Source organism: Podarcis erhardii (genome assembly GCF_964252035.2).
Source record: "Podarcis erhardii genome assembly, chromosome: 11".
Lineage (NCBI taxonomy): Eukaryota > Metazoa > Chordata > Lepidosauria > Squamata > Lacertidae > Podarcis > Podarcis erhardii.
Window position 1 is genome coordinate 19,524,210 of NC_138501.1, and position 27,114 is coordinate 19,551,323.

The 27,114-nt window shown below is 40.3% G+C and overlaps 1 protein-coding gene across 2 annotated transcripts in view; it reads right to left on the reverse strand.

Annotated features, from left to right (window-relative positions):
- Window positions 1-8,467: 8,467 nt before the first annotated feature.
- YTHDC2 (YTH N6-methyladenosine RNA binding protein C2) overlaps window positions 8,468-27,114 on the reverse strand; it is a 34,444-nt gene continuing 15,797 nt past the window's right edge. The window contains exons 14-31 of one of the 2 annotated variants that reach the window (XM_081880310.1): window positions 26,848-26,944; window positions 26,670-26,757; window positions 26,502-26,582; window positions 25,365-25,447; window positions 24,772-24,877; window positions 23,325-23,444; window positions 22,672-22,944; window positions 21,435-21,561; window positions 19,758-19,963; window positions 19,013-19,208; window positions 17,655-17,764; window positions 15,897-16,189; window positions 14,388-14,450; window positions 13,540-13,717; window positions 12,186-12,389; window positions 10,968-11,150; window positions 10,568-10,671; window positions 8,468-10,160 (exon numbers count right to left, since the gene is read on the reverse strand). In XM_081880310.1, the coding sequence (XP_081736436.1) occupies window positions 10,591-10,671; window positions 10,968-11,150; window positions 12,186-12,389; window positions 13,540-13,717; window positions 14,388-14,450; window positions 15,897-16,189; window positions 17,655-17,764; window positions 19,013-19,208; window positions 19,758-19,963; window positions 21,435-21,561; window positions 22,672-22,944; window positions 23,325-23,444; window positions 24,772-24,877; window positions 25,365-25,447; window positions 26,502-26,582; window positions 26,670-26,757; window positions 26,848-26,944 (2,489 nt within the window). In that variant the 3' untranslated portion in view covers window positions 8,468-10,160; window positions 10,568-10,590. Of the gene's footprint in view, window positions 10,672-10,967; window positions 11,151-12,185; window positions 12,390-13,539; window positions 13,718-14,387; window positions 14,451-15,896; window positions 16,190-17,654; window positions 17,765-19,012; window positions 19,209-19,757; window positions 19,964-21,434; window positions 21,562-22,671; window positions 22,945-23,324; window positions 23,445-24,771; window positions 24,878-25,364; window positions 25,448-26,501; window positions 26,583-26,669; window positions 26,758-26,847; window positions 26,945-27,114 lie in introns of both variants that reach the window. The other variant, XM_081880311.1, reaches the window with a different exon arrangement.

Here is a 27,114-nt window from a genome sequence, read left to right on the forward strand (position 1 = left end):
ACCTAAGAGATGCACATAGTGGCCAAAGAGATGCATTTATTTTATTTTTATTTTTTACATTTGTATACCATCTTCTACCTGTAGGGATCGAGGTGGTTCACAACACTAAGTTACAACATAAAAGCACAGCATACATAATTAAAATAAAGAACTATACTAATATATACAAACTAATAAAAAGAACACTCCCCAACAAAAGCCCCTAAATAGTCCCCCAGCCAAGAAATACAAATTCAAAAATCCAAATTAACGTATTAAACAATGTTTTTTTAGGAGGAACTGCCCCTCAGTTTTTGCAAAATCCTCCATCTTTAGGGAACGTCTGCCTGCCAAAATAAGGAGGCTGCTTTAGAGAGGCTACTTGGCTGATTTTGTAGAAGATAAATTGCATCAACACACAATGTTTTTCCTATGCAAGTATTCCTGCTACTATTTGGGCACAGTATTCTCAAGTCCCATTGCTCCTTTCTATTTCTCCGTATGATTCCCGTGGTTTTCACCTTGCCCATACTTACATCTGTCATTGATGTTGAGTGACCTGTACGTTTGTATGTCCTAACATACCTTCTGCCTAACTGGAAAGCCCACTGTGAGTCCCAGCTTAAGGCAATCTTGCAAAAAGAACAGACTATCAGCTGTACACTGGAGAGTCGATTTGCTAATAGCTGCTCTGCTGTGCTTGTCTAGGTCATTTGTAGATGGAGGAGAGCCACTCAAGTGTCAGTTACCGACCGTCCCCAAGGCTTTGTCCAACAGTCCTTTTCTCACACATGACTAGCAGATGTGAATGAGAAGGGAGAGTTAAATGCTCAGCTGTACTGCTATAAAGTGGAATGAAACATGATAGGCAATACAAGGGCAGGAATACTACTGAAAGTAGCAATGTGTAATTCACACACACACACACACACACACACACACACACTTAGGGATGTGGATATCTATAGGTAACTATAGGAAACATTTATCCATCTGGCATAGAGTTATACATAGCTAATTCACAGAGGGCTGGGTGAAAACTGCAGGAGAGATTTTGCCAATTAAAAAAAAGACATTTACTCTTAATATTCTTCATCTCACCCATATCTTTGTTTCTGTCTCTTACAGACTTATTTCCCCCCTCCCCAAACTTTGCCTATTCAGAACCACATTCTAGAACCACCTAGAATCTTGTGCACTGCTCGGCAAAAATTGGGGGTTGGCATGCCAACCTTTGTAATAATATTGTTTGACTGAGGACTACCTACAGCAGCTTGGTTTTATCCTGGGCATCTGAACTGGGTAGGACACTGGACCTTCCATCACCTCTGCTAGATCTAACCTATTGCACTAGATATATGACAGCAGCATAACCCTCATCCAGAACAACAGAACCAAGTGAGATGGCGGCGGCAGCGTCATTTTCATCTACAACAGTCTGAGTTCATTTGGGCTGAGTTTGCAACTCCATGCATTTCCTTAAGAGGATTGTGTAGCATAGTTCTCATAATAAGAAAGGTAAGAAAATGCTGCCTACTCCTTAAAGTTCCTTAAGGACAAGTGTCTATGAATCTCAGCAAAAAAAAGTTTACACCTGTCCTAATTGTTACAGGGGGTGTGGGAGAACAGGATATTCTCCAGAACAACTAAACACGAGCAATGTACACAGAGAGGCTCGTTTAGCAGTATAATTATCCTGTTTTCCTACTTCGAAACTAGATTGCTGGTATTATTCAAATAAAGCCTTTCCTACTCCCAGGAGGGAAGGAGTTGTGAGCGGGAGACGATTCCTGTGTCATGCAGGGGGCGCTCCGCCCCCTGCTTCAACTCCAGGGCTGGCACCACGCCCCTCCCCGGTTGGACACCCAATAGGGAAGCTCGGCAGGGGCGTGGCTTGCTGCTCAAACGCAGCCGTGCCAGGCATCCCCACCATTGCACACACATTTTCTCTCTGCCATAGCTTCTTCCTGCTCACTCAACCCTGATCCTCTTCTGGTTCCGACACATCCTCCTCCCAGTCTGCTTCTTTCCCCCCCTCTCACCACTCATCATTGTCCCACCACCAATCCCCTGACTCTGAGCCTTCTTCTCCTGGGGGTTCCCCAGCTGGTGCCTCCTCCTCCTCCTCCTCTGCATCCATCCAGTCCTTGACATTTGCCAATGGCCTCCTAAAACATGAAGTCAGTATTCTCACTATATGGAAATGGGCAGACTTGCTCAGATTTATATGTCAAAGGGGTGTGAAATGGGGGCACTTTAATCTGAGGCTGCCATCATGTCTGTTTTGGCTTCCACTTGTACTTCAGTTTCAGAATATCAAAGAAATGTGAGAGAAAGTGCCTCTCTCTGCTAGCAATCAGAAAAAGGAGTCGAGACCTCATAGTACCAACTACAACACCTTTCCAGAGCGACAGTCCCAAACCACAGCTCATCAGCTGCAAAGCAAACCATACTTAACTCTCCAAATATATATCTGTGCCTTTCTGCAGTACTCAGACCTAACCCCCTCCGGTTCCAGAAGATTTCATTACACCACTTTTATTATTCTGCAGGTGTCATGCCAGAGTCTTCCCCAGATGATAGCAATCACTATTCACTTTTTAAAAAGCACCCTTGTAAGAGAGTCGACTGCCTCTTTTCTCTGCAAAGACAGGGTGACAGATGGTGTCATTCTGAATATTCATCAAAGGCAAAAAAAAGAAAACCCAAGTTCTCTTCCAGCAAGGTGCAGAAAAGGAGAGGATGAAATGCTAAAAGTCAAGACCACAGATTTCATAAGATGCAGAGGAACAGGGCAAGTCCATCTAAAAGCAAGACTTTGTTCTCGCCTTCTTTTTTTTAAGCCGGCAATAAAGAAAACATGAAACGGTGAAAAATGCCTTTTGTCTAATCAAACACTCCAAGCTTATATGGTTCCACTGCACAATAAGATACAATGCTGTTCTGATTGCATTTTCACAGGCGAATATAGAAAAGCAAGAGGCAAAAACTTGGGAGGGAAAGCTTAAAATGCAGGCTGACAGGAAAATTTCAATCGCACCAGGCTGCTATACCCATGCACTTGTTGGCTTTAACTGAAACAAATATGACATCACAGACAGCCAATCAGAAAGGTCCACTTTCATGCAATTAATAATGTTTAGGATAATGGATTCAATTTATTTCTGTCAGTTTCATACTAAACCTGCCACAAACACTGTTTTATATACACGTACAGAAGACAGGGGAGGGGAACCCTATTAAAATTGCTGTATAAATGAATATATATATATAAAAAAAAGCAGACATGTTCCAATAGATCAGATACCTGACAAAAGCAGTTCATCTTTATGATTAGTGGACAATTTGGCATTTCTAACTAGAACATATTTTCCATAAACAGTAGATCACGCTTTAATTCTCACAGAATGCTGACACATTATTTTTGCCCTTGGATTTAGCGAAACTAGTTTGCATGCTGCTTTCTTCGGGGGTTTTGGCTCCTTCCCGACTTTTCTGCTTTTGGATTCCCAACAACAAGCACAGACAATGCACTTTTTGTCCAAATAATTGACAGTAGATTGCCCCATTGAAATAGTAAATTTTCACATTGCTGATTTTCAGAGATAAATGGCGCTGTGAAGCCAAGGGGCTGCCTTTTGACTTTCAAACTATCTGCTGCCTCAGCTGAACTGTAAATTGAAGAGAATTTGCAGAGCAGAGCTTCTTTATTGATAAGGGTCTATTTTGGGGAGGATTAAGACTCTAACGTCACGGAGAAACAGAAACATGCCAAGAGTCTGAATGCTTCAAACCTAGATTGCGTTTTCCTTCACCGTCTTCGGTTATTCCTGCACATTACAATACTGTCCATTTAAGGACTACTGCAATTTGAAAAACATTCCTTCACAGGGTATCCTGCCAGAAGAAAGGACTATCATATACTTTTATGGCTTGGGTGACCACTCTTTTATCAAACATCCATTAATCTCTTTGTGCATGTATGGCGAGAGAGAGAGAGAGAGAGAGAGAGAGAATGGTTTGAACAAATAAACACCCTTTATAGAACACTACTGCCTTTCCAGATAAGGAACAATGCACACACCTGCTAGAGCTGATAGATTAAGCTACTTTAGCAGTCTGAAGTTGCAGCAAAATATCTACCCCCCCAACAATGGTTTGGGCATGTGCAGTTAACCATCTGTGATAACAGCTATGCTGCAAGGTTGTAACTCAACAAGTTCTTTTGATTATATGCTATATTTATACTTTCTTGACTTCTGTGGTCAATTTTGTTGTTGTTGTGTATTCACCTCTTGCACATTAAAGCAATGCCTACCTTTATGCCAGTTTCAAATCCTTTGTTCAAACACGTTGTGTGATTCCATCTTATCAAGCTAATTTCCCAAGAGATAAGTACAGGGGAGTGGATGGGAACATGAGCCGCTTGTAAGTGATATCATCATATACAGTAGTACCTCCAGTTGTGGACGGTCCGGTCGGATCCCGAGTTTTCCGCAACCTGAGGATCGCTTCTGCGCATGCACGCACAACCAAACCCGGTAAAATACTTCCGGGTTTGCTGTTTTCGCATCCTGAAGTTTACGTAACCAGAGGGTTACATAACTGGAGGTACTACTGTAGTGTATATTATATTGCAGGAAAAATGTAGTAGTAGTAGTATTTCCACAACTTTTTGCATTTAAGTTTATATGAGTCCCCACCCACAACTGAGTGAGTAGCCACAACTGAGCACCTCTATGTCCCTCTGACTTCAATGGAGGCAAATTAAGCAAATGGGTGCAAGTTTCTGTATTTACGCGAATCTAATGCACCATCAAATCTAATACGCACCTCAATTTTCAAAACCTTGAAACCAAAAAAAGTATTTGCTGGTGAATGTAAATGCACCATCAAATCTAATGCACACCCTAATTTTTATGACGCAATTTAGCCTTAAAAGGTGCACATTTCATACTCATAAATACAGTAAGCTGGAAATAACTGACATACTCAAGGCTGACTGTGTGGCAAAGACAGGTTGATTCTTTGCTAGACTCCCAAACGCTCCTCAGTTAGTGTGTTCCCATAGGTCAGTGATAGGGGAACATCCAGAACACTCCTGGTTCAATGTCTGCCACCTCCATAGGGATGAGAAAGTTTAAAAACCAGGAAAGCAGCCAGATGAACCAATGGCATAAACTGGCATGAGGTCTTCAAACCTTCTGAGTTCCTCCAGAGCATATTTGCACAGTTCAAGCTATGATAGCCCTTTAAGGATGTTAATAACCCAGTAACTATCATGAAGGCTGAAGGTGGTTTTCACAATGAAAATCCCTACCAACTATATAAAAAACTAGTTGCCTTATCCTGTCAAAGTGGAATAACTGAATGAATGCCTTTCCTCGCAAGGCTTCTCATGAATTAAAATTCATCTCAGAGGACCTTTCTGAATCCCATCCGCACTGAAGCAAGGCAGGTGATGACCAGAGACAAATCTTCTTCATACATGTTGTACTAGCTAAGGACCTCCAAGAGGTTTGAAGTTTGCCAGACATCAAGTTTGACGATGTTTTGGTGGCAGGCAATCCCTTTTTTTATTTCCCCAGGCCCTTTACATTTGTGATTTTCAGTTCTGCTTTTTGCTGGGTATGCTGTTTTGTTGGGGTTTTGGTTTTTTATTGTTACACGTTTCAAATCTTGTTATAAGCCACTCCGAGAATCCTCTGGATTAAAGAACAGGGAGGACCAATCAATAGGGCTAAAGTGGGAGCACAGAATGGAGCTTTGCTTATTATGGGAAGGGCAAGCCTCTGCGGAGAGGATTTGAGCTATGTTTAGAAACACTATCAAGGGAAGGGCAGAATCTGCAGCCTACCTTTGGCTCTGGATGGCCCAGCCCTCACTGACAGGGATCCTGTGGGAGGATGCAATGTCTCCACAGATGTGCTACATCCTTCAGGGTTCCTTAAAGCATATAGGACCATATACAGGTTCACATTCACCTCACAATGGGTGCTTTGCTTCTTATATATTTGTAGTCAGTGGACCATAAATAATGTTTCTCTTTGTACAAATATCATTTGTGTCAGGGAAGATACCAAATAACCAGGGAGGAGAGTGACTGAAGGAGGTAGTTCCTTTTTTTTTTCATGTGAAAAGGGCATTCCCTATTTTAAAAATTTATACAATAGCACCACCTAGCACGACACTAATATTTTCTGCACTACATCAAGGATGTAACCATGTTGCGGAGTTGAAACAAAGGTTCACAGATGCTTCTAGAACTTCAGAACATTACCAACTGGGGAATGTTTCTTTAAGTTTGTATCATATATGCACATCTTAATTTAGCAGAATATTGGTCTGAGTGGGTAAGCCCCTACTCATAAACACACACACAAGGAGGCAAGTCAGATTTGTGGCTTTACTGTGGAATACATTCTGTCCTTTAGCTTTGTCAACGGTAGTTTTTTCATTGTCAAAGACCGCAATCCTAAACACACTTTGCTGGGAGTTAATCCTATTTAACTTCATGGGTCTTGCTTTTGTACAAATATACATAATGCTGGCTCCACGCTGACTGAACAAAGTACAATGAAGACTACCACTAAAAGACAGAGACCCCAATGATCCTATTTCATCCAACTTCTGTATAACTAAGCAATTGCTTAATATCATACAGATCCTCTCACCCCCAAATTATGCAGATTGCCTGGAGTGCAATATATTCCCAAATATTGGCATCCCAAGATGGAGTGAATGCTTCTGCTTTAGAAATGTGTCGGTATATTCTAGAACCTTCCAAAGAATGCAAAGAGCAGGGAACAGATTCACTCAAAAAAGCAAACAGATACCAAGACTGGTTGCCAGCGCAATAGTACCATAAGAAGAGTATTTCTATTCCACATTACTGTACAAAAGTTTTGTTTTGTTTTTTTCATTTCTCCTCATAAACAGGGTCAGAAAAAGGGGGGGGGGGCCTTCAATTACTTCCAAGAGAAGATGCCAGCATTAAACCTAGGGGCATTTCCAGAATGGCTTGCAGGGACAAAACAGCAAACATGCTTTCCTGTATAAGAAGTCTCAAGGGCTTGGGCTAGCCATGGAAGTATCACAGCTTGAAAAGTGCTTTTGGAGAAGGGTTTTTTAAATTTTCAAATCGGAAAGAGTAAAAACTGATTTTGAGAAAAAAGTTCCATGCACGTAAAGGAGGCTCCCTGGCAGTTGAAGCTGCCCAAAATCTCAGTCCTCTATCCGAGAATTATAAAAGGCCAGATGCATTGTAGGCAAAAACCTTCTTCAACCAGGCCTTTGGCTGATTAACATCCAATACCCTTTTAAATGTGTTGAGGGAAGGGTTTGTTTTTCTTATTTTTCTTATATATTTTGTGTTTTTTATATTGCATTTTTTATGTTGTGAGTTGCATTTTTTATGTTGTGAGATCTATGGATGAAGAACGGTATACAAATTTAATAAATATAAAGAAATAAAAAAAGGCTGTTGACAAGGCAAGGTTATTAAATGAGCAAAGCAGGATAGTCTGTTAACTGCCACATACCACCTAGATCAGGTATTTTTCACTGAAGTTCCCGCTTGTAATCCTTGGGACTCAGGTCTTGCCTCTTACCTCCTGCCACAGCTCTTCAAAACAGATGATGCTTTTGCTGCTTTCATTGTCACTGGAGAGCTCTGCTAGCTCCACTACCTAAGCCTCAGCGCTTTTCAACTATGCATTTGTTATTATTAAACTGTTTGTTCTTCACAGTGGTACCTCAGGTTAAGAACTTTGCTTCAGGATGAGAACAGAAATTGTGTGGCGGCAGTGCAGCGGGAGGCCCCATTAGCTAAAGTGGTACCTCAGGTTAAGAACAGTTTCAGGTTAAGAACGGACCTCCAGAACGAATTAAGTTCTTAACCCGAGGTACCACTATATATGGAGCTAGAGAAAAGAGAGCTTCATTGATACACTCATATTTTATTCATCTTTGTTGTGACCCGTTTTGACTGTAATGCATGCAGAGAAAGAGGACTGGCTGTGAAAGGAACCGGGAATTTTTGGATTTTGAGATTTAGATAGGCCAACCCATAAAAATACATACGGACAGTAAAATACATATAGCAACTTGATATGTACACTTAGGAAGAAATATCTTGATTTCCAAACACTTGGAAACAGCTTTGTCTTTACCTATCATACTCCCCTAGTTTTCAGCACTATAGCCACTTTATTTATGAGCACACACCTCTGTTCCAGAGCAGAGCAGACATCATAGGAACCAGATTCTTCACTGGCTACTCACCTTTCGTTTTGATTAAAAGGCCCAGGTAGATAAGGAAAGACAAATGAACAGTGAACTATCAGTCCAGAACGTAATGACTGCTTAACCCTGTAGCAGTGACTAGGAAAGGAGGACCCTTTAAGTTTACGCAGAATTAAATCGTACTATGAAAAAGATTATTCAGCTTTTTAGAAGTCAATGAAATTCACTAACAGGAATAATAAACCTGTGTGCATGTAAACTTTATTTAGGGGAGGAATGCACATACAACCCAACCATGCTGACACTATATTTTCATATAACTTATTATTATTTTGTGCTTTAGAAATATCTAGCCTATAGCAAAAAAGCATGTAACTGATCACATTTCCTTTGTACCCGAGAACAGCTGCACCTGAATCCTGATCTTGAAGACATTTAGAAGAAACATGTAAGACAGCCTTCTTCCTAATTTCCTTTTTAAGCTATATTAGGTTACTGCAGTTTGTATATCAATGGTACCTGAAGAAGAACTAGAACAGAATACTTATTGTTGCTATATACAACCTGACAATGAATGCAATTTAACAATCAGATGTGAAGAACTAATTCTTGGTAGATATAGTGCTTTGATAACAGGTTACTCTCTGCTGTAGAAATTGCTCCAAAACACCAATCAGCTAAAAACAAAATGGCTTTATTCTAAATACATCTTATTTCCAAGTTAAAACTGGTAAACTGGTAAATTACTGGCATTTGTTAGTAAAAATTAACAAGAAAATGCGACGAGATGTACAGAGGAACTCAATTACACATGCTCAAAAATCACAAATAAGTCAATCTATACATGAAAATGTAAAAAACCCTTAACAATGAAATGCAAAGCCAAGAAATTCAAATCCCAAATTCATGTAAAAGCTAATCCACTGTAGTTTTATCCTTTTATTAGTGGTTTGTGGCAAATAATTGCCTTTTTAACATTCTTAACTTAGAAGACTGTTCAGTAATTAAACCATCCCTGTTCAAATGCTCTGCAGAAAAGCTGATTTGGCCATCGTGCTTTTAAAAAAACGAAACTGCAGGAAAGAGACTGGGGGGGGGGCTGTACAAGCAAAGTACAACAGATTATATATTTGCACAATGTAGGAGGGAGCTATTTAGACAAATCAAGTCAAACGAAATATGGCAAGTGAAAAAGAAAATCAAAAGGGCACACTACAAGGAACTTGTAGGCAATTTTGGGAGGAAGAAAAAAGTTGCTGGTGATTGTTTTAAGAGGAAGGCTAATCGAAACAAAATGGTTCCTTAAAGATACCTTTCCTTCAAAACTGAAGAGGCTGTTCCTGATGCACCTTGCTACGAGCAAAGAATTAGGAAATCCATGCCCATTTCTGCAAGCACATAATGGACACAGAATAAAGTCAAAATTAAAACACCCCAAAGCCAGCTTTCTGACAAAAGGCACTCATCATTTAAATTGGATTTAATCTGAGAGGAGGAGGCTCTTTTCACTGCTTTGTCTACTCAATGTTTTAGTCTAGTAGCAGGTGTTCCCAACCCTTTCAACTTCGAAGCTGTACCTCCATTTATTTTCCCTTGAGCCTTGTCGGAACAGGATTCTATACTCATTTTCCCCAGACCTACTGCTTTAAATTACAACACTGTTAAAATTTCAACAGCAGCTTTGGTCTGCTTTGGTGACCCACCATTTGGAGTTTGGGTGTCTTAACATTTGAAACTTCAAAGTGAATGAAAAAGAACAAACTTCTCAGTGAAAATAAGAGCAGTCCACATTGTTTCCTTCAAACCAGAACACAGAATCAAATCTAGTCTGTGCTAGAGGAGTGCTGCTGACTGCCTGCAGCTCATTTCCCTCAGGCATTTCCTTCTTTAGGTGCACTGGTGATCTTAGCACATTATCTATTTCACAGGAGGTGGAACTGTGGAGGAGAACGACAAAGTTTTAAGTCTTTATTCGTCAAACAAAAACTTCTGCTTAATTTTGGCAAAGGACAATGTGGTTTTCTCAAGTGACCACTCTGTACATCAAGCTTTTTTCTGGAAGAGCATTTTAAAACACAGGAAATTACTACGCTGGCCTTGCAATCTTCTGCTTCACTTGCCTGCTCTATTGGCCTTTCACTCTTCATCCTCCCTCCACAGCTGTCACCCTGGTGCAGTATTTTAGCTCCACTTCCCCCTCTCCTAGCCTTAAAATCTAGTGACGTGTGGATCTATCCAATATTGCATCAATAACCACTTGAGAACAGCTACTACTTTCTCTAAGCTTCACCAACAGGGTTAGAAAACCTTCAAATTCATTCACATTCTCATCTGGAGAGTATACCTCAAAAGCTGCCCATCATATTTTCAATCAGCCGCATTTTTCTCTCCTAAAGGAATACGGTCCCAGAGCTGCAGCAACTGTTCACCAACCTGAGGTTCCAGTTCCTACACCAGGGAAGGAGAGAAAGTGACGGTGTTATAAGGCCCGGCTATAAAAGGGAGGCCACTACATGGAAATGACAACTAGCCTCAGTAGAGGCTGCTTCAATTACAAAGCCGAAGTTACGTATTTCACTCTACAGGGAAATTTCTTACATCTTGATGTTATTTCAAATAGTGGGATAAAACTGGCCATTACTGGTTTTAAAAAATGAACTATATTCTTGACAAGGAAGACGGAGGGAATCAAGTAAGCCATCCTTGAGCATATCCTTGTACTCAGAGCTGTAAAATCAACATACCTGGCCATCTCGACTTATTTGTACTTTCTTGTTGTCGTTCCAAGGGTTGAGTAAGTGATGAGCAAACTGAAAAGGAAGACTTTCTTTCCGGATCCACTCCACCTTGAATACTCCTCCTAAGCCAGCAGAACCCCAATCCTGACTCTTCTCACGTCCAATCTCTGAAGACATTCGAGCAAAGCCCTACAACACATTTAAAATGTTAGAATCTAAATAAAACCAGTTTTTACTCTGTATTAAACGCATCAGGTGGTATCCAAATCAGAGTAGGACCATTGAAATAAATTAACTGAAGTCCATCAATCTCAGTAGGTTTATTCCAAGTATGGCTTAGTTGGATAGCATCTATTCTCGATTAGTAGGGGAAAAAACCTGATAGGTTTATGGGGTGTCTTTTGATCCCAAGCTGACTTCTAATATTTCTTGGGGGAGCAGGATATCCAAAATAAAACCATGTGTGTTGTGTCAGGAGAAGAATATTTTAATATGCTTCTCTGACCAGTTTTTGCTTGAAAAAACCCACAGCATTTTTTTTACCTCAATACATTAATTAATAAAACAGAAACAGTGTTTTAGAAGTTGTTTTTCTATCTCAAGCCAAATTCAAATGCTTTGGTGCGGCAAAATGTCCCTCAATAAAGCCATGTGTAGTGCTGCAGAATGAGGCCACTTCGCTGCTTATCTGGGTTGTTTTTTGCTTGAAAAACCACATGAATCTTAGTACTGTCTGGGGTAAAGATTCATTTATAAGAGTCAGCTGTTTTTCTTCAGGTGCTTAGTTGCCGCAGGTGCTTTTTGTTTACAAAAAAGAAAATGTAAATGTTAAGTGGCTGAAGTTTCAGGATACTGTTTACTACCATGTTTGAGAATGCTGTTTACTACCACGAAGATGAAAATAAGTTAGGAGGATTACATTGTGGATCTAGTTCTGTATAAATGTCACTCCCGGGGTGGATTTCAATCCCTTTTTTCATGTGAGGTTGCCTGTTTCTAGTAGGTTTCAGAGCCTTATTAAATGCCAGTCCTTTGTCAGATCACAACTTGGGTCCTTGAAAAATTAAGAAATTAACTCTACACACAAGTTGCCTATATTACGTCACTGGAGGAAGGAAAAGGACAAATTATAGAAAGGTAAATGTTGTGAATGTAGCAGATATTGTTATAGTCTGGTAACAATTTTGCAACAGACTCATCAACTTCAGTGTATCAATTTCTCACCTGAAAGTGTCCCGATCCCTGAACAGAAAATACTAAGTAAACAACACTGCTCTCCCAAAAGGCTCGATTCAGTTTTCGCTCATTACTTGGGGTTGTAGACCAAATCCCCTTCTGCTGTGAAATCTCAAGGTTTCTCAGGTTGCTGCTTTTCATAATGAAGTATCGAACTGGCATATTTGGTCTTGGAGAAGGAGACTTGGAGCCCTGCAAAAACAGATACCTTTTGTGATGTTTGGACACACTCAAACCCACTATGTCCCAGCAATTAACAGTAAGACCACAGCTGCACTACCTGGGGATAGGCTATGTTTTGGCTGGGTATTACATAACCAAGAACCATGGTACAACTTGTGGTTTTTCTGGAAAGAGATAAATCATGACCACAGATCTGAAGGTAACACTAAGGTTCAGCCCCGAGTACCATGGCAGAAGCATAACTGGAAGAGGAGTCTTGCAGCTGCAATTTCGTCTGCAGAAATCTACATGTTCATGCATTTTCACTAAGCCATGGTCTGTCTTAGCATTATATGAAAACCGGGTCAATGATTAGACACTTGTGGTTTTTTTTAAAGGTATTACCTTTAAAGATATTTTTTAAGGTATTACCATACCATTCTTGTGGAAAGTAGTTCAATAGTTGGTATCTTTGATGTCAAAGGAATGCAAATACGAAACGTTGCAAATTAAGATAGTAATGCAATGTTGCAATGCATCAAGTTGAATGTTATTGGGATCTCTAGCACAACTACAGTTTAGGGACAACCAAGCAGCTCTGCCCCTTCTGCCATCTGCTGTCAATAGGTCTCTAGAAGCAGCCTGTACATTTAGGACCAGTTCTTGTTGAATCCCAAAAATCTTGTAGGATAAATGTACAGGTCATATTTTACCAAATGAAGTCAGCTCTGGTATCTAAGCAGAGCTGGTTTTCTGGCTCTTAGGAGAATGAATCAAGCACCATAGTCAACCAAAACTGAATTGAGGAGAGAGCAGGATTATACAAAAGCAGTCAGCTCTTTTAAAACTCTGTGTTTTTAAACATTTCTACGGCTCTTGATTTAGCCTAAGATCTACCAATCCCTTAATTTTCTTCAATGATTCTCAAGGTATTTGTGTTTCTGCTCTACATATAGACACAAGAACATCTGAGAGGGTACTCCTGGTTCAAGGTGGCAAAGAAACAAGCCATACAAATTCATCTGAAAGAGCTTAAACCATGTACTCCAGAAAAGGAAATCAAACCAGCGATATTTTCAAAATGTTTTCAGCTCCAGTGTGCTATGTCTGATTTTATTATTTCAGCAAGCAGTCAGCAGCTTCCAAAAATTTAAAAGAGGATGAAGAACAGCTACTGTACCTTCCCAGATGATGGAGGAGAAGGACTGGCACAGGGGCTGGGGAAACTGCTGCTGTCTGTAGATTTCACAGACGACTGGTCTGACCTATCATCTGTGCTTCGTTTGGAATGCAAAATGCTTCTCTCTTTGTATTTCAGGGGTTGGTGAAATGCTGGAGATGCAGACTTCATTAGAACTCTGTTAAGTTGAAAGCAGAAAACCATGTTTAATGGGGATCAAGCAATTCTAGGGAATTGATAGGAGACCGTGGCCCTCCAGATGTTGGGACTGCAACTCCCATGATCCCTGACCATTGTCCATGTTGGCCTGGGTTTGATGAGAGCTGGAATCTGACAGCATCTTGAAGAGCCACAGTTTGGCCTCCCCTGCTCTAAGAGGTTTCCTGAAGATGGCATCTGCTCACACTTATGGGGTTACAAACTCTGGTCGACAGGCGGAAGCAGTTTTTCTGTATATACTAGCAACCCAATATTAATCAAAAAGCGGCATAGGGACAAAGTCAGGCAAGCAAGGATAACAGGTTTCCAGACAAGTTATTCAGCAGCAGCAGCAGCAGCAGAATGCACAGCAGCCGTTTGCCAGTTACCATTTATCCCTGTGGAACTAGGTATGAGAAGGCAGACTGGTGTAATGGCTGCTAGAATCAAATAGCACCAATGCCTTGTTATTTCCTTCCCCTGTAGTTCATATGAGCAAGTAATTTAAACTTTCTGGAGAAGGGACAGTGCAATTCACTATTTTTATATTTCCTTATTAAGCAATCTATTCTATTTATTTTTCTCTTGTCAAATTGCCTTTGTACTCTTTGAAGTGTGCTTTTTAAAAGCTTTAAAAATCGGAACGTTACCTTAATATTGTATTGTTCTGTTCTTTGTTTATATCATAGCTTAAAGTTGCTTTGGGGGGATTTCTGAAAGAGAAAACGGCTATATATTTTCAAGTTGTTTTAGAGACATTTTACAAACATGTTAAAGACTAAGTTCATATTATGCTCAAGTCCTTCATAAATACTCCTTTGCTTTCCTATATATTTGTGGTTCTTGCTGTTTGTTTTTAAATATTGCAGAGAAATAAATACAGTGGTACCTCGGGTTACATACACTTCATGTTACACACTCCACTAACCCTTTGCTTCAGGATGAGAACAGAAATTGTGCTCCAGCGGCGCAGCAGCAGCAGGAGGCCCCATTAGCTAAAGTGGTGCTTCAGGGTAAGAACAGTTACAGGTTAAGAACGGACCTCTTGAACGAATTAAGTACTTAACCTGAGGTACCACTGTATTGTTGAACAATAAGCTTTTTTTGTTAATACTGTTTATTTTTATAACTACTCTGTTAGCCATCAATGTTGTGTGAAAACTAATTTTAAAATTATGAAAAATCATCCTGAATATGTTCCAGTATTATTAGATTACCTTTTTAATGATGCTGAAATTACGTTAAGCTTGAACAGTAGCATATTTGTGTCTGTTACACATGACAAGTCTTATTTTTAGCAGTATATTCTAAAAAATTTTTTAAAACTCATGTATGCATGTGCACATATGTGTGAGAGAGGGAGTATGTGTATACCCCCATAATATAAAACTGGGATTCCATGAAGTATTTTTACATATAAAGTTTTGTGTTTGTAATTCTGCCCTCCTCAATGGCCTTACCCGACCAGGCAGGAGAGGCAATCTTGAAAAGTTCAGAGGAGGGGGACTCAATTAAGCTTCGGTCCAGCTATCCCTATTTTGTCCTAATGCATTTTAGTAAAGCTTCAGATATTTTGGTCCGTGGAAGCAACAAGTCAACCAAAATGCAAGGAAGATTTAGGCAGGCGTAGAACCTCAGATTCCACTTCTATTTGCAAAAGACGCACAATCACAATATGACTTTCTATGGGCATGCACTGCCAACTAGGTCAGGAGCCTAAACACAAGTCAAGAACAGAAAGGAACTCTCCCTCCATCAAGAAAGGCAATGTATTAGTTTGAGGTGACCCAACTGTGGGTTTGCAACTGCTGAGGGACAAGCAATGAGTGGACACAGAGAGGAGAGCTTATGCCACCTCTGGTCCTCTCCTGCTAGGGAAAAAACTACAGCTTCATCCCTTCTTGCTACTTGTAAAGCAGGGATGGCCAACCAACAGCCCTCTGTATGTTGCTGAACCACAATTCCCATCATCCCAGATCACTGGCCATCCTAGCTGAGGTTGATGGGAGTTGGGAGTCTCAAAAAATGTGGAGGGCCAAGGTGAGCTTTAAAGCATACAGACACCTCACGGGGTCAAACCCTTTGCACACTATGTGCTTCCTATTCACGGCAGGCACAGAGCACAGTACTGCGGACAGTACTATCCACTAGATACTGACCTTTCAGCATTAAAAGCATCGTCTGCGAATTCTGCTTCTGCTGAGCTTTTTCGGCTAGTGTTTGATCTCCATGAAGACGCTAGAGGAAGTTCCTCAGATGACATGGGTCTTGGTCTTTGCCCAATTCCCGAAGGCTGCTGTAGACCTGCAGACTGTTCTTCGGTGCTTAAGACAGCAATGATTGCTCGTATGGTTGCCTCATCAACTTGAGACCAGGGCTTTGAAGGAGCTCTCATGCGCCGTAAAAATAAACTATGCCATTTTTGCCTCAATTGCAGGAGTAGGCTAGCAGCCTGTAATAAATATAGTTTATAATTTAATAAGGTAAAGGTAAAGGTACCCCTGCCCATACGGGCCAGTCTTGACAGACTCTAGGGTTGTGCGCTCATCTCACTTAAGAGGCCGGGGGCCAGCGCTGTCCACAGACACTTCCGGGTCACGTGGCCAGTGTGACAAAGCTGCTCCGGCGAACCGGCACCAGAGCAGCACACGGAACGCCATTTACCTTCCCGCTAGAAAGCGGTACCTATTTATCTACTTGCACTTAATTGTGCTTTCAAACTGCTAGATGGGCAGGAACTGGGACTGAACGACGGGAGCGCACCCCGCCGCGGGGATTTGAACCGCCGACCATGCGATCGGCACGTCCTAGGCGCTGAGGTTTTACCCACAGCGCCACCCGCGTCCCTATAATTTTATATATATATATATATGTATGTATGTATGTATGTATGTATGTATGTATGTCTTGGAGACCGTTCCAAGAACGCTCGGTGACCCTTTATTGATTATAAGTGTATTAAATAGTTTTGATAACTCCAGTACTTTGAGGAAGTTTGATGTCAGCAACATGATTCCTGAAAACATCCTTTTGTTCCAAAGTATTTGGAAGATTTTTTTAAAAAAGTATTTTAATTAATACTTCATTCCTCTGTTATATCTGTAACCATGCTCATCAGCAAAGAATTTCAGGTTTTTCAGCTGGGATGATTATTCTCATAGTGATAGAGGAAGAACTGGGATAGGTCCAGAATTAAAGTAGTAGCCTCCATAATGGACATGTATAGAAGATCAATCTAACCACTTCTAAAGTCAGTGGCCATCACCACATTTTAGGATAGAAAATACCATGTTAATTATGTATTCTCTGAATCTAAAGCCAATTAATTTAATTTAACTGAGAAAGGGGGGGAAATACCTCCAACGACTTTCTTCACATCATGTATGATGTTATAAAAACACACTAAGGTCCCCTTGCTGTTTATTTAAAATAATCATAATCATAATCATAATAATCATTAATTTTATTTGTACCCCACCCATCCAACTAGGTATTAATTCCACATATTGGTGAAGACCAAGCCCCAGCTCCCTGCTGATCTCTCCCAACTAAGTCCTCCAAACATTTTAACCTTTTTTCATATGGAAATGGTTCCAATCCCTTTGTTTAATTTATTTTGACTCCCCTTTTTGTGCACCATTTCCTACTGTACAACAGTGGGGGTTTTGTTTGTTAAGATGCAGTATCTAGAGCATATATTTTAATGTGGTCACATCATAGATTTATAAAAAGTGATTATGATGCTGGGTGGTGCCAATATTGAAAATGAGAGAGAAAAGAGTTCTGTATCATTCAGTGGTCAGTTTTGGAGCCTGGAATCCTAATTTTAAGTCATTTTGAGGTCAAAATGCTGAAAGCAATTCTCAAGACTGAGTTTTTCCTTTCAATTTTTTTCAGATGAACCATGAAGTACGCACCTCTGGGTCTAATTTGAAATGAAGCCATTCATCCAGTTTCAAGGCAGCCAAGTTAGCAGTAGTTCTGTCTTCCATCTCACTATCACTGCTGTCATTAGGAACACCATCCACTATATTAGAGAAAGCCAGATCTCAGACAGTAACATTTACTGTACTCCGTACTTAAACCAACAACAATTATGAGATGTACGCATTCTTAATATGCATCAAGATTAATCTGCTAACTTCCTACCTTGGTGCCTGGTTCAGAAGCTTCAGCTAATACAAAATGCAGCTGCTAGGTGACTTAGTGGGACACCCAGACTGACAAGTTACACCAGTGTTGTAAGATCTGCACTCACTCCCTATTAGCTACTGAAGTAAGTTCAAGGTTTTGTTGTTGACATTTAAAGCGCTAAATAACTTGAGAACAGGATACCTAGCAACACAGAAGTGGGCCTTCCCAACGACAGCACTTACTCTCTGGAATGAGGTGGTGACAGTCATGACATTTAAGATCTTACAGTTACCCAAGTTTTCCGGGACTCCAACTCATTTCTTTCTTTCTTTCTTTCTTTCTTTCTTTCTTTCTTTCTTTGTACTCTGCTTAGTTTTATTTGCAATATACAGCTGCATTTTGCTTTTATCTCATTTACTTAACAGGTTAGCTTATATGACAGTAACCACATTCATATTTATTTTAACAAAGCATTAAGAAAATGAACTGTTTGGTAGTGCTGCTAAAGGCAAGACAATCTACACTTTCTTCCCAATAGTGAGGTCCTTTCCCTGCAAGAAAACATAATGTACAGTGGTGCCTCGCAAGACGAAATTAATCCGTTCCACGAGGCTCTTCGTATAGCGGTTTTTTCGTCTTGCGAAGCAAGCCCATTGACAGCTTAGCGGATTAGTGCTATTAGCGGTTTAGCGGCTTTTAGCGGATCAGCTGATAAGCAGCTTAGCGGCTTAGGAAAAGGGGGGGAGGGGGGAAAACCCGCAGGAACTTGCAAGACATTTCGTCTTGCAAAGCAAGCCCATAGGGAAATTCATTTTGCGAAGTGCCTCCAAAACGGAAAACCCTTTCGTCTAGCGGGTTTTCCGTCTTGCGAGGCGTTCGTCTTGCGGGGCACCACTGTATGAAGCTGCTTCCAGACTTCAAAATAATGAACAGAACCCAACAATCTGTTTGAATTTAAGAGGGAAAAATGAGATGAACAAGTGCCAATTTTTCATTCCCCATTCCATTATTTAAAAAATGTTTATTTTACTTTAGCGCAGGAAACAAAAAGCTCTTAACAACTGCTAACACAAGTCAACAAGTGGATTAGATGTACCCACACATGCATATTAAAACCATGTTTCTTATTCTAGCACTATACCTCTGAAGGAGGAAGGCTCCTGCAAAGCATTACTTGGCAGCCTAGCTGATCCACAGAAGAGGGCCACAGTGACTGGCGTCACAGTTGAGCAGCACCTGATATTGGCTATGCGGTGGGCTCTTGTCATTTCATCGTATATGAGCCAGTCCGTGGGAAGTGCCTGAATAGCTGCCACTTGACCATTCGCTGGAGGAATCTGTTAGGCAGTAACACAGAAGGAACAGAATTGCTTCTTTCGGTTCGATAAAAAGGGACAATTTAAAACATCCGTTTGCAAGCAAACTTTCCCCAGCCTGCTGAAGAAAATGGGCAGGGAGTACCCAATGCGCAGCACTGCTGAATCTAAACCATTGTGAACCTCCTCATTGGTGTATGGGAGACTACGGGAGCATATAAAACACACAAAAAGCTATGCAGAACAAAAGTACACGGTCAGGTAGCCTGAAGAAAGGGTAAAATCCTGCTCCCTGAGGTGGGATGCACAGTCCACATGAGGAATGCTGTACAAAGCCTTTACAACACAAACGTTCTGAAACAAGATCAGGTAATACCATTTGGTGCTAAAACAAGTTTAGCAAAGAATCTCAGCAAAGCCTTGTGCCACCTTATTTTACTAGTTCTCTGCTTCCTCGTTAAGAATAGCAACTGGTATCGGTCATGGGTTGTTATTATTTAAAATACGTTTCTAAATAAACAAAGTATTCAAAGCTCACGGAAGAACTGAGGTTCCCAGATCTCTTCTTACCTTTTTATACTGGGGCTGGCTAAGAACGGAGGTAGGATGAAATCTAACTTTTTTTTCTTTTGGCCCAGTCAAAACAATGTTCTCTCTGTCAACATGAACTATATTGGGGTACATTCCAGCTACTAAGGCTCCTTTCACCACAGCCCAGTTCTCAGAGTTGGTGTTAACATCTCTTATGTCGCCACCACCTCTGGCCCTTACAAAACCTAGAAAGAAAAAAAAGAAAGAAATGTATGTCCTGCTAATTAAGAAAGCTATTATTAACTTCAGAGACACATTTCAGGGATAGCCTTTTTAGCTCCCACGCTGTCATTAACAGTATACCATTCTGAGCAGTGTAACTCAGGCATTTGGTTGCAAAAGATCTTGCCTTGGTTGCAGAATGGGAGAATAAAAGTTCTTTTGCACTAGAACAAACAACACCCAAACACAGCATTTTCTCATTTAACTCAGGACACAATCTTGCCTGCTGAAACTTACGGAAACATCATTCCTGTCAGGGACAGGGCAAAGGAGGAAAGGTGGAGACTGCCTCCCCAGCCTGACCCTTCCAGAGAAGAAGACAGTTCATAATTACTACAGGGGTTTGAGGGAGGTCACAGCTCAGAGGCAAATGAGGGGGGAAGCTGGGAAATAATGGAAGAGGAGGAAAAAGAAACACCAGAGGGGGGACAGCTGACAGACACGGTGTCTTTAGAAAGCTTTCCAGACCTGCCCCCTCCCAGAACCTGGCGAGCCTTGAAAGTAGTAGAGCAAAGGGCTCAGAAGCAAAGGGTCCTCAGCACCACCCGTAGGAGACAAGGTGATGAATAAGGAAGTGGGAGAAAAGGGGGGTGGAGAGTCACTTGGGACAACACCATTATTCCAAGAGGCTGTGTTCCAATCCTCTCTCTGTAAATATTGAATAAAAAGTAGATGGTAAGGACTTTTCCTTGTCTTATCCGTTCCTGGCAACCTGCCGTGGGAGTTGGATCCTCTGACACCTGACAATTCCCCTTAAAATACCTCATTTGAGTTTTCTGTGCTCCTGAGCCAAATTCAAAAATATTAGCTCATTTTGAATTAAAACTAGCTCTTGGCTTTGATGAGTTATCAGGCTTATTTATTTTTACCCTACTCTCCAGCTGGAAAACACTCCCAAAGGGGTTTACAATAATCATTAGTAAGGATGTTCCCATCTACGGTCTAAAAGACATGCTGGAAGAGGAAAAGGAATTGGGAGAGAAGATGAAAAAAGCAAACTCAGCCACTACTTCTTAATTGCAAACCTCATTTTAACATGGAGGCTTGAAGCAAGCTCAAAGCAGGATAGGACCAGTTCTCCCTCTAATCAACACATAGCCATTTGTTAGGATAACAGAACAGTAAGCATTCACTACACAATCTACACAGCAAATATTACTAGTGTAACCACAAATACACATAACTGGGGCATATTTACAATCCACTGCAACAGCATAACACTTCAAATTGTGGTAACAAGTGGAATATGCTTTCAGTGTAAGTAAACCAAAGGTTTGGTTGTAGGATAACTGCTCCAAAATAAACCTCAAAAGATAGCAACTGTATCCCTGATCACATACATAGGAATCAATAGTACAGTGAAATCCAGGAAAAAAGCTTGAAGACTTTGTGGGGCAGATTTCAGGTTAATAAATATACAGATATATATTTTACCTGATGCTCTGAGTTGCCCAAGCAGCTGTGTTCTCATTCCTATGATAATCTCCATTGTTGCCTGAGAAAGGAAATTCTTCTCACAAAAAGCTCGTTCCCAGCCATCGCTTCGTGCCTTTTGCCATGCCTGCAAAACAAGTTGATTTAAAAGAACTTTCAGAGTAGTTAATGTTTCTTCAGTGACTATTTAGAATGCAACCTCTGACAAACACACATTTCACGATGTTCAGATCATTAGTATAGAAAGCCTTGATTTATAGAATAACAGTAATTTATCTATGGTGTTGCTACGATATCACACAATTCACAGGCAGATTGCTCTGCCCACCTGTCAAAATCTCTTGCTGTCCCCGCAATCTCATCTGACCACAGGAGAGGTGGGTTCTTTTTGCAACAGTCATGGCATAAGCCTGACATAGTATAAGTCCCAAGTGCTCTGAGCCAGTGAGAAAGAAACAGAACACATTTGGGGAATACCCAATTCTTGAAGGCTTCTCTCTACATTGTTCAACTACCAGAACGTTGCTAGGAACAGCTATACTACTCTGCTAGGAAGAATCCAAGTGGTTTTCCCCCCGCATCAATGGGCAGATGAGGAAATACGGGTAGTATGCTATTAACCTTTCTCCTTAGCATCATGGATAAAAGGAACTTTAATTAATCCTTACTTAATCATAATATTAGAGCAATCCACCTCACTGCAAGGAGGGGATGGGGACATACTTTTCCCATAGCATAGCTTCCAACATTATCTGTGTACAATAATTAAACTTAAAAACAAGAGATTCATGGAAAAATGGAGATGAACCAGGTGATTAAAGCCATGGCTCAATGGAAATTAGAAACTCATCTTTTCTGATTGTTAAAACAATGCTACCGCAATACAAAAGCTGGGCTTGCATATCTCCAAGCAGCCCACCCTCAGACTCAGTTTAGAGCAATAGCCGTCTTACAAAGCAATGGCCAAAGGAAGACAATATACACACAATACACACACTGCTTTTCCAGCTAGCAGCCGTGTAAAAGGGGAACAAGTGGCAGGTGGCAAGGAGCAAGGGAGGGAGACAAGAAGAGCAGCCATAGCAGACAAGGTGTACAAAGGCTTAGTAATTGCCCTCTGATAACATTAGTTTACTAGACTGCACTAGGTAGCATTTCAAGATGTGTTAATCCTTGCTTTCTGATACATTTCACAAAGATCATAAGTGTTTTGGGAGTTTTTGTAGACTCGCAATACCTGGAAAGCCCGGAGAAGAGCCATATGGTCACTAAATGTTCCTGCAGTAAATCTTTTTCTACACAGCATGGCTGCACGCTTTTGAGAGGCCTGTGTAGGTAACACAAATGGGTCGCGGTATGCAAGGGTACACGCTATTGTCAGAATAGGATCCAGGCACTTCAGAACAACGGCGCACAGCACCATTTTGCCAAGATGAGGTTCTACTGGTAAGTCAGCCAGATGATAGCCAAGTTCTGTCAGATCCTCCCAGGTATCCATAGCATCTATTGTCTATTTTTTAAAAGAGCAAACAAAATCAGCGTACAAAGAAATGCACATTTCAAAAGCAGGTAACAACTAGACTCCAAATTTCAATTAGCTTAGCAACTATTTCTCTTGTCGTGGCTTCATCTGAAAATGCAAGTGAATTGTTTCATATAAACAATTCAAACACAGACTCGTGTAAAGCCACTTTTGATCAGATATTTCCAGGGCAAACTTCAGAGGAGAAGTATTAAGTAGGGCACTGATGAAATTGGGAAAGGTGCTTATGGAATTTTTTCAGAGCTAGTAATTTCAGTAGTTATGCAAAAAATTAGTGTTTTAGGAATCATTATAAAAGCTGATAATAAATAAAAATACAGGGACAAGAATAGCTTTATTTTACTCACCTTAAGCATCTGTACAGCATTTCTTATGATTAAAGCAGGAGGTGGTTCTGGAGCTTTCATCAAGAAGTCAGCAATTGGACAGTTGATGGGAGCTAGCAATTTTGTATGCAAACAAAGCTCCTAGAAATTAAGACATGTTTCAGAAAAACCAGAATACACAATATAATGTCCTTATATTGAATGAATTTACTTTATTACGGTCACAGACCACCATAAGCAAAACATCTAAATAAAAAGCATAACAGTATCTCTAAGCAGATAATTATTAAATTAATTGGGAGCAAGAACCAAACATAGATTAAAACATATACATAGAATACTTGATTAAGCATAGATATATTAAACAATGTGCTTGTAGTGCAACTCTATACTTGTCTGTTCAGAAATGCCTTGGATTCCAATGGGATTTCTTTAAGTAAAGTGGGTATATGTTTACAGGATTAATTAGTTACTTTCCCCCCCCCCCCAAGTATTAGCTCAGTAAATGCATAGGAGAAAAGCTGATTGCTCCCTAGTACTTAACAAACTCTTATGCCAGTCTGACATTTGAAAATGTGTGAACTAAAACACACAAAATCAAATATTCAGCTTTAATCACCCCTGATCCAAAACATGTAGTAGAGCTGCAACAAAAATAAAGAAACTAAGAATATTCACACTTTCACTATAGCAAGTCTGCAGTAAAAGCAGATTTTTATCTTAAACCTATATAATTGCTCTACTGAAAAGCAAGTACCACCAAATTCAGTGGGATCAAGGAATCCTGCCTACGATTGCACCTCAATTGCTCATTTCTACTTAAGCCTTGATGTATAAAAAGCAGCTAAAGAAAAATGTTTGCTTGTGACATTCTATGCTAACTCATACAGTGTTGTTCGTGCAAAGGAATGCAAATAGGCAAACCAAACCAGCAACACCATCATCAGTGACTACCACTGGACACAACACTGCAACATTGTCCAAGGCTGCTTTTTGGTATGATGTGAAGTAGAGGTGCAGGACACCTCTTAATACTGATCAAACTTCCACAAGTATTATATAGAAATACAATGGGTTATTTTAGATTCTTTTAAAATTGAGGTGTCCTATGGTAAGTGCTTCAAACAGCAACCTTCCACGTACTGGTCGTGTTCACACATCCTGATAAAGCATAGCTTAGCGTGACATGAATAAAGAAGAACTCTTGCATATTCTTCCCAACCAGCTGGGAAGCAAAGGTCAACAGTTTCCAATACCATGAAGCCTGAACCATTTCTCAGTCTCCAGAGGCTGCAGCTCCAAGTAAACTGGTGGGAGGACAGAAATTAAAAGGAAACTAACAATTCTAAACCATGGTTTGGAGTCTAAACTATGGTTAGCACAAGTCATGGTTTGGCTTGAAGGTTGAGTGGGACCACTGTGTTATAAAGACCTCTTTGGACTTAACAATACAAGAAAGATCACTAACCTGTAGTGGCATTCTTAGTAGTTCTGGGGTCTGAAATTCCAGCATATTTTGAAATCTGAGTCTACTAAAAAGTCGGAAACAAATTCCAGGTCGACAACGTCCTGCCCTTAGAAACAGTAAGTATTATTTAAGGTAAGTCAATACATGAAGAGTAGAATTTTAAAAATCAAAGCAGGAAAAAGAGATGTTGAAAGTAGAAAGTAGATTTCATAAATAAGCTCTTTCAGAAGTGTCATTCATTATAACTTTTGCCTGAAGGGCTCAAATTAATTGGAAATGTAACATGCGCTTCTTAAGAATACTACAATATAAATTTTAAACACAGGGCTGGTATGTGATCCAAAGTGAATAGTGTGAAAAGCACAACCAGGTGTCTCCAAAAAGATATTACTTCCAGAAATAGTCTAAGAAAGATTTTGTTGAAAAATAAAAATAAAAGTACTAACATTTAAGCTTTTTTAAAAATCAAAATTAACCTGTTTCAAGTAATCTTATACCAGTAATTCTAAGAAATATTTTTTTTTCTTGAAAAAGTAAGAATAGTCTGTCTGTAATCTGTTCTTAGAAGAAAATATTCATGATATTTGCATTACCTGCCCTTTCTCTGAACGGCACTAGCTTTTGAAATCCATACCATCTTCAGCATGGTCACACAGTTCAATGCATCAAAGGACTTCTAAAATTTCAAGAAAACACTTTTATTAGAATGTAGATTTAGAATAGCAAGGTGAAATGAACACTTGAATGATAAAATAATGTAAATTAACAATAGTTTTGTGAAGTGATTTTGGCATACATTGGCCTAGATCCAGGCTTGCCCTTCCAAGAACAGAAGTTCTCTTTCCACTTATAGAAGGCACTGAGATTCATTTGATGCTCCTGCTGGTGAGAAGGGAGGAGGTGAATTTCCCCAATTCCACTTTCCATGTTGTTGAAAGATCCCCAAAGCAGCTTTTCTGGGGCACAGAGAGCTGCTGGGGAACTGGCAAAAATCAAGTCCCACCCTTCCTGCAGCAGAACATCCTCCACTGCAGACTCAGGTTGCATATATCTGTGTGTGTGTGTGTGTGTGTGTGTGTGTGTGTGTGTAAAAACACATCAGTCATAAAGACACTGCAGGCTCCACTGTGCCTTATTTCTGAGGAAAACATGAACCCTGGGTGAAAGCCAAGACCCCTGGAATCTCACACTAGTTGAAGACTGGGGTGGCATGTAACAATATTTTACACATTGTAATAAAATCCTTCTTTAAATGTTTTGTTTACAATACAGCACACTTTTAGTTTATGGTAAACTAAAATTAAACATGAGTCTAAGATAAATTTGAGGGGTTTTTTTGCAATATACAGTTGTGTTTTATTTTCACCTCATTTTTAGCAACTGCTAAACTTCATTTTATATAAACTACTTAGAGACTACAGTGGTACCCCCGGTTGCCAACTGGATCCGTTCCGGAGGCCCGTTCGCAACATGAAAAGAGCACAACCCGCAGCGGCGCGTCTGCACACACGCGGGTTGTCATTCGCCGCTTCTGCGCATGCGTGTGACGTCATTTTGCGCTTCTGCGCATATGTGAGCAGCGAAACCCAGAAGTAACCCTCTCCGGTACTTCCGGGTCGCCGCAGGACATAACCTGAAAGAACGTAACATGAAGCACGAAAACATGAGGTATGACCGTATTATATCAAGCAGTATCTTAAAAAAAATAGATAAACAGGCAAATGGCATACCTCCTTCATTTTTCCAGAGTCAATCACAAAGACAACATCATTAACTGTGATGCTGGTTTCGGCAATATTTGTAGAAAGAATCTGAAACAACACATTACGCTGTAATAACAGTCGATGTGAAAAGAGTGTGGATTGATAGAAATGGTTAAAAAGTAATTTGATACTTGCTATTTTGCGGATGCCTGGGGGAGAGGTCTTTAGAACCTTCTTCTGATCTGATGTCTGCATATTTGAATGCAGCATAAAAACTTGGAACCTAATAACAAATAAGTATGAATTGAATGAAATGCAGTCTTCTAAGAGTAAAACCAATATACCAAAATAAGAGTTACATATATTTTTTTACCTGTGAGCGTTATCAGAAAACCTCTTGTCATCAAACAGGATGCGGTCCCTCAAGCCAACAATCTCATCGTATCCAGGAAGAAAAATTAAAACCGCTCCTTTAAGACAAAGTTCCAAAGTGAAAGGAAATAGAATAAGAGAAAGCTATGCTTAGCACCTGGTCTTTCATCGTGAGCTCAGGTGGTAGAGCAGAAGACTCATGGGATCATGTCCCACATTGGGCAAAAGATTCCCACATTGCATGGGGTTGGACTAGATAATTCTCATG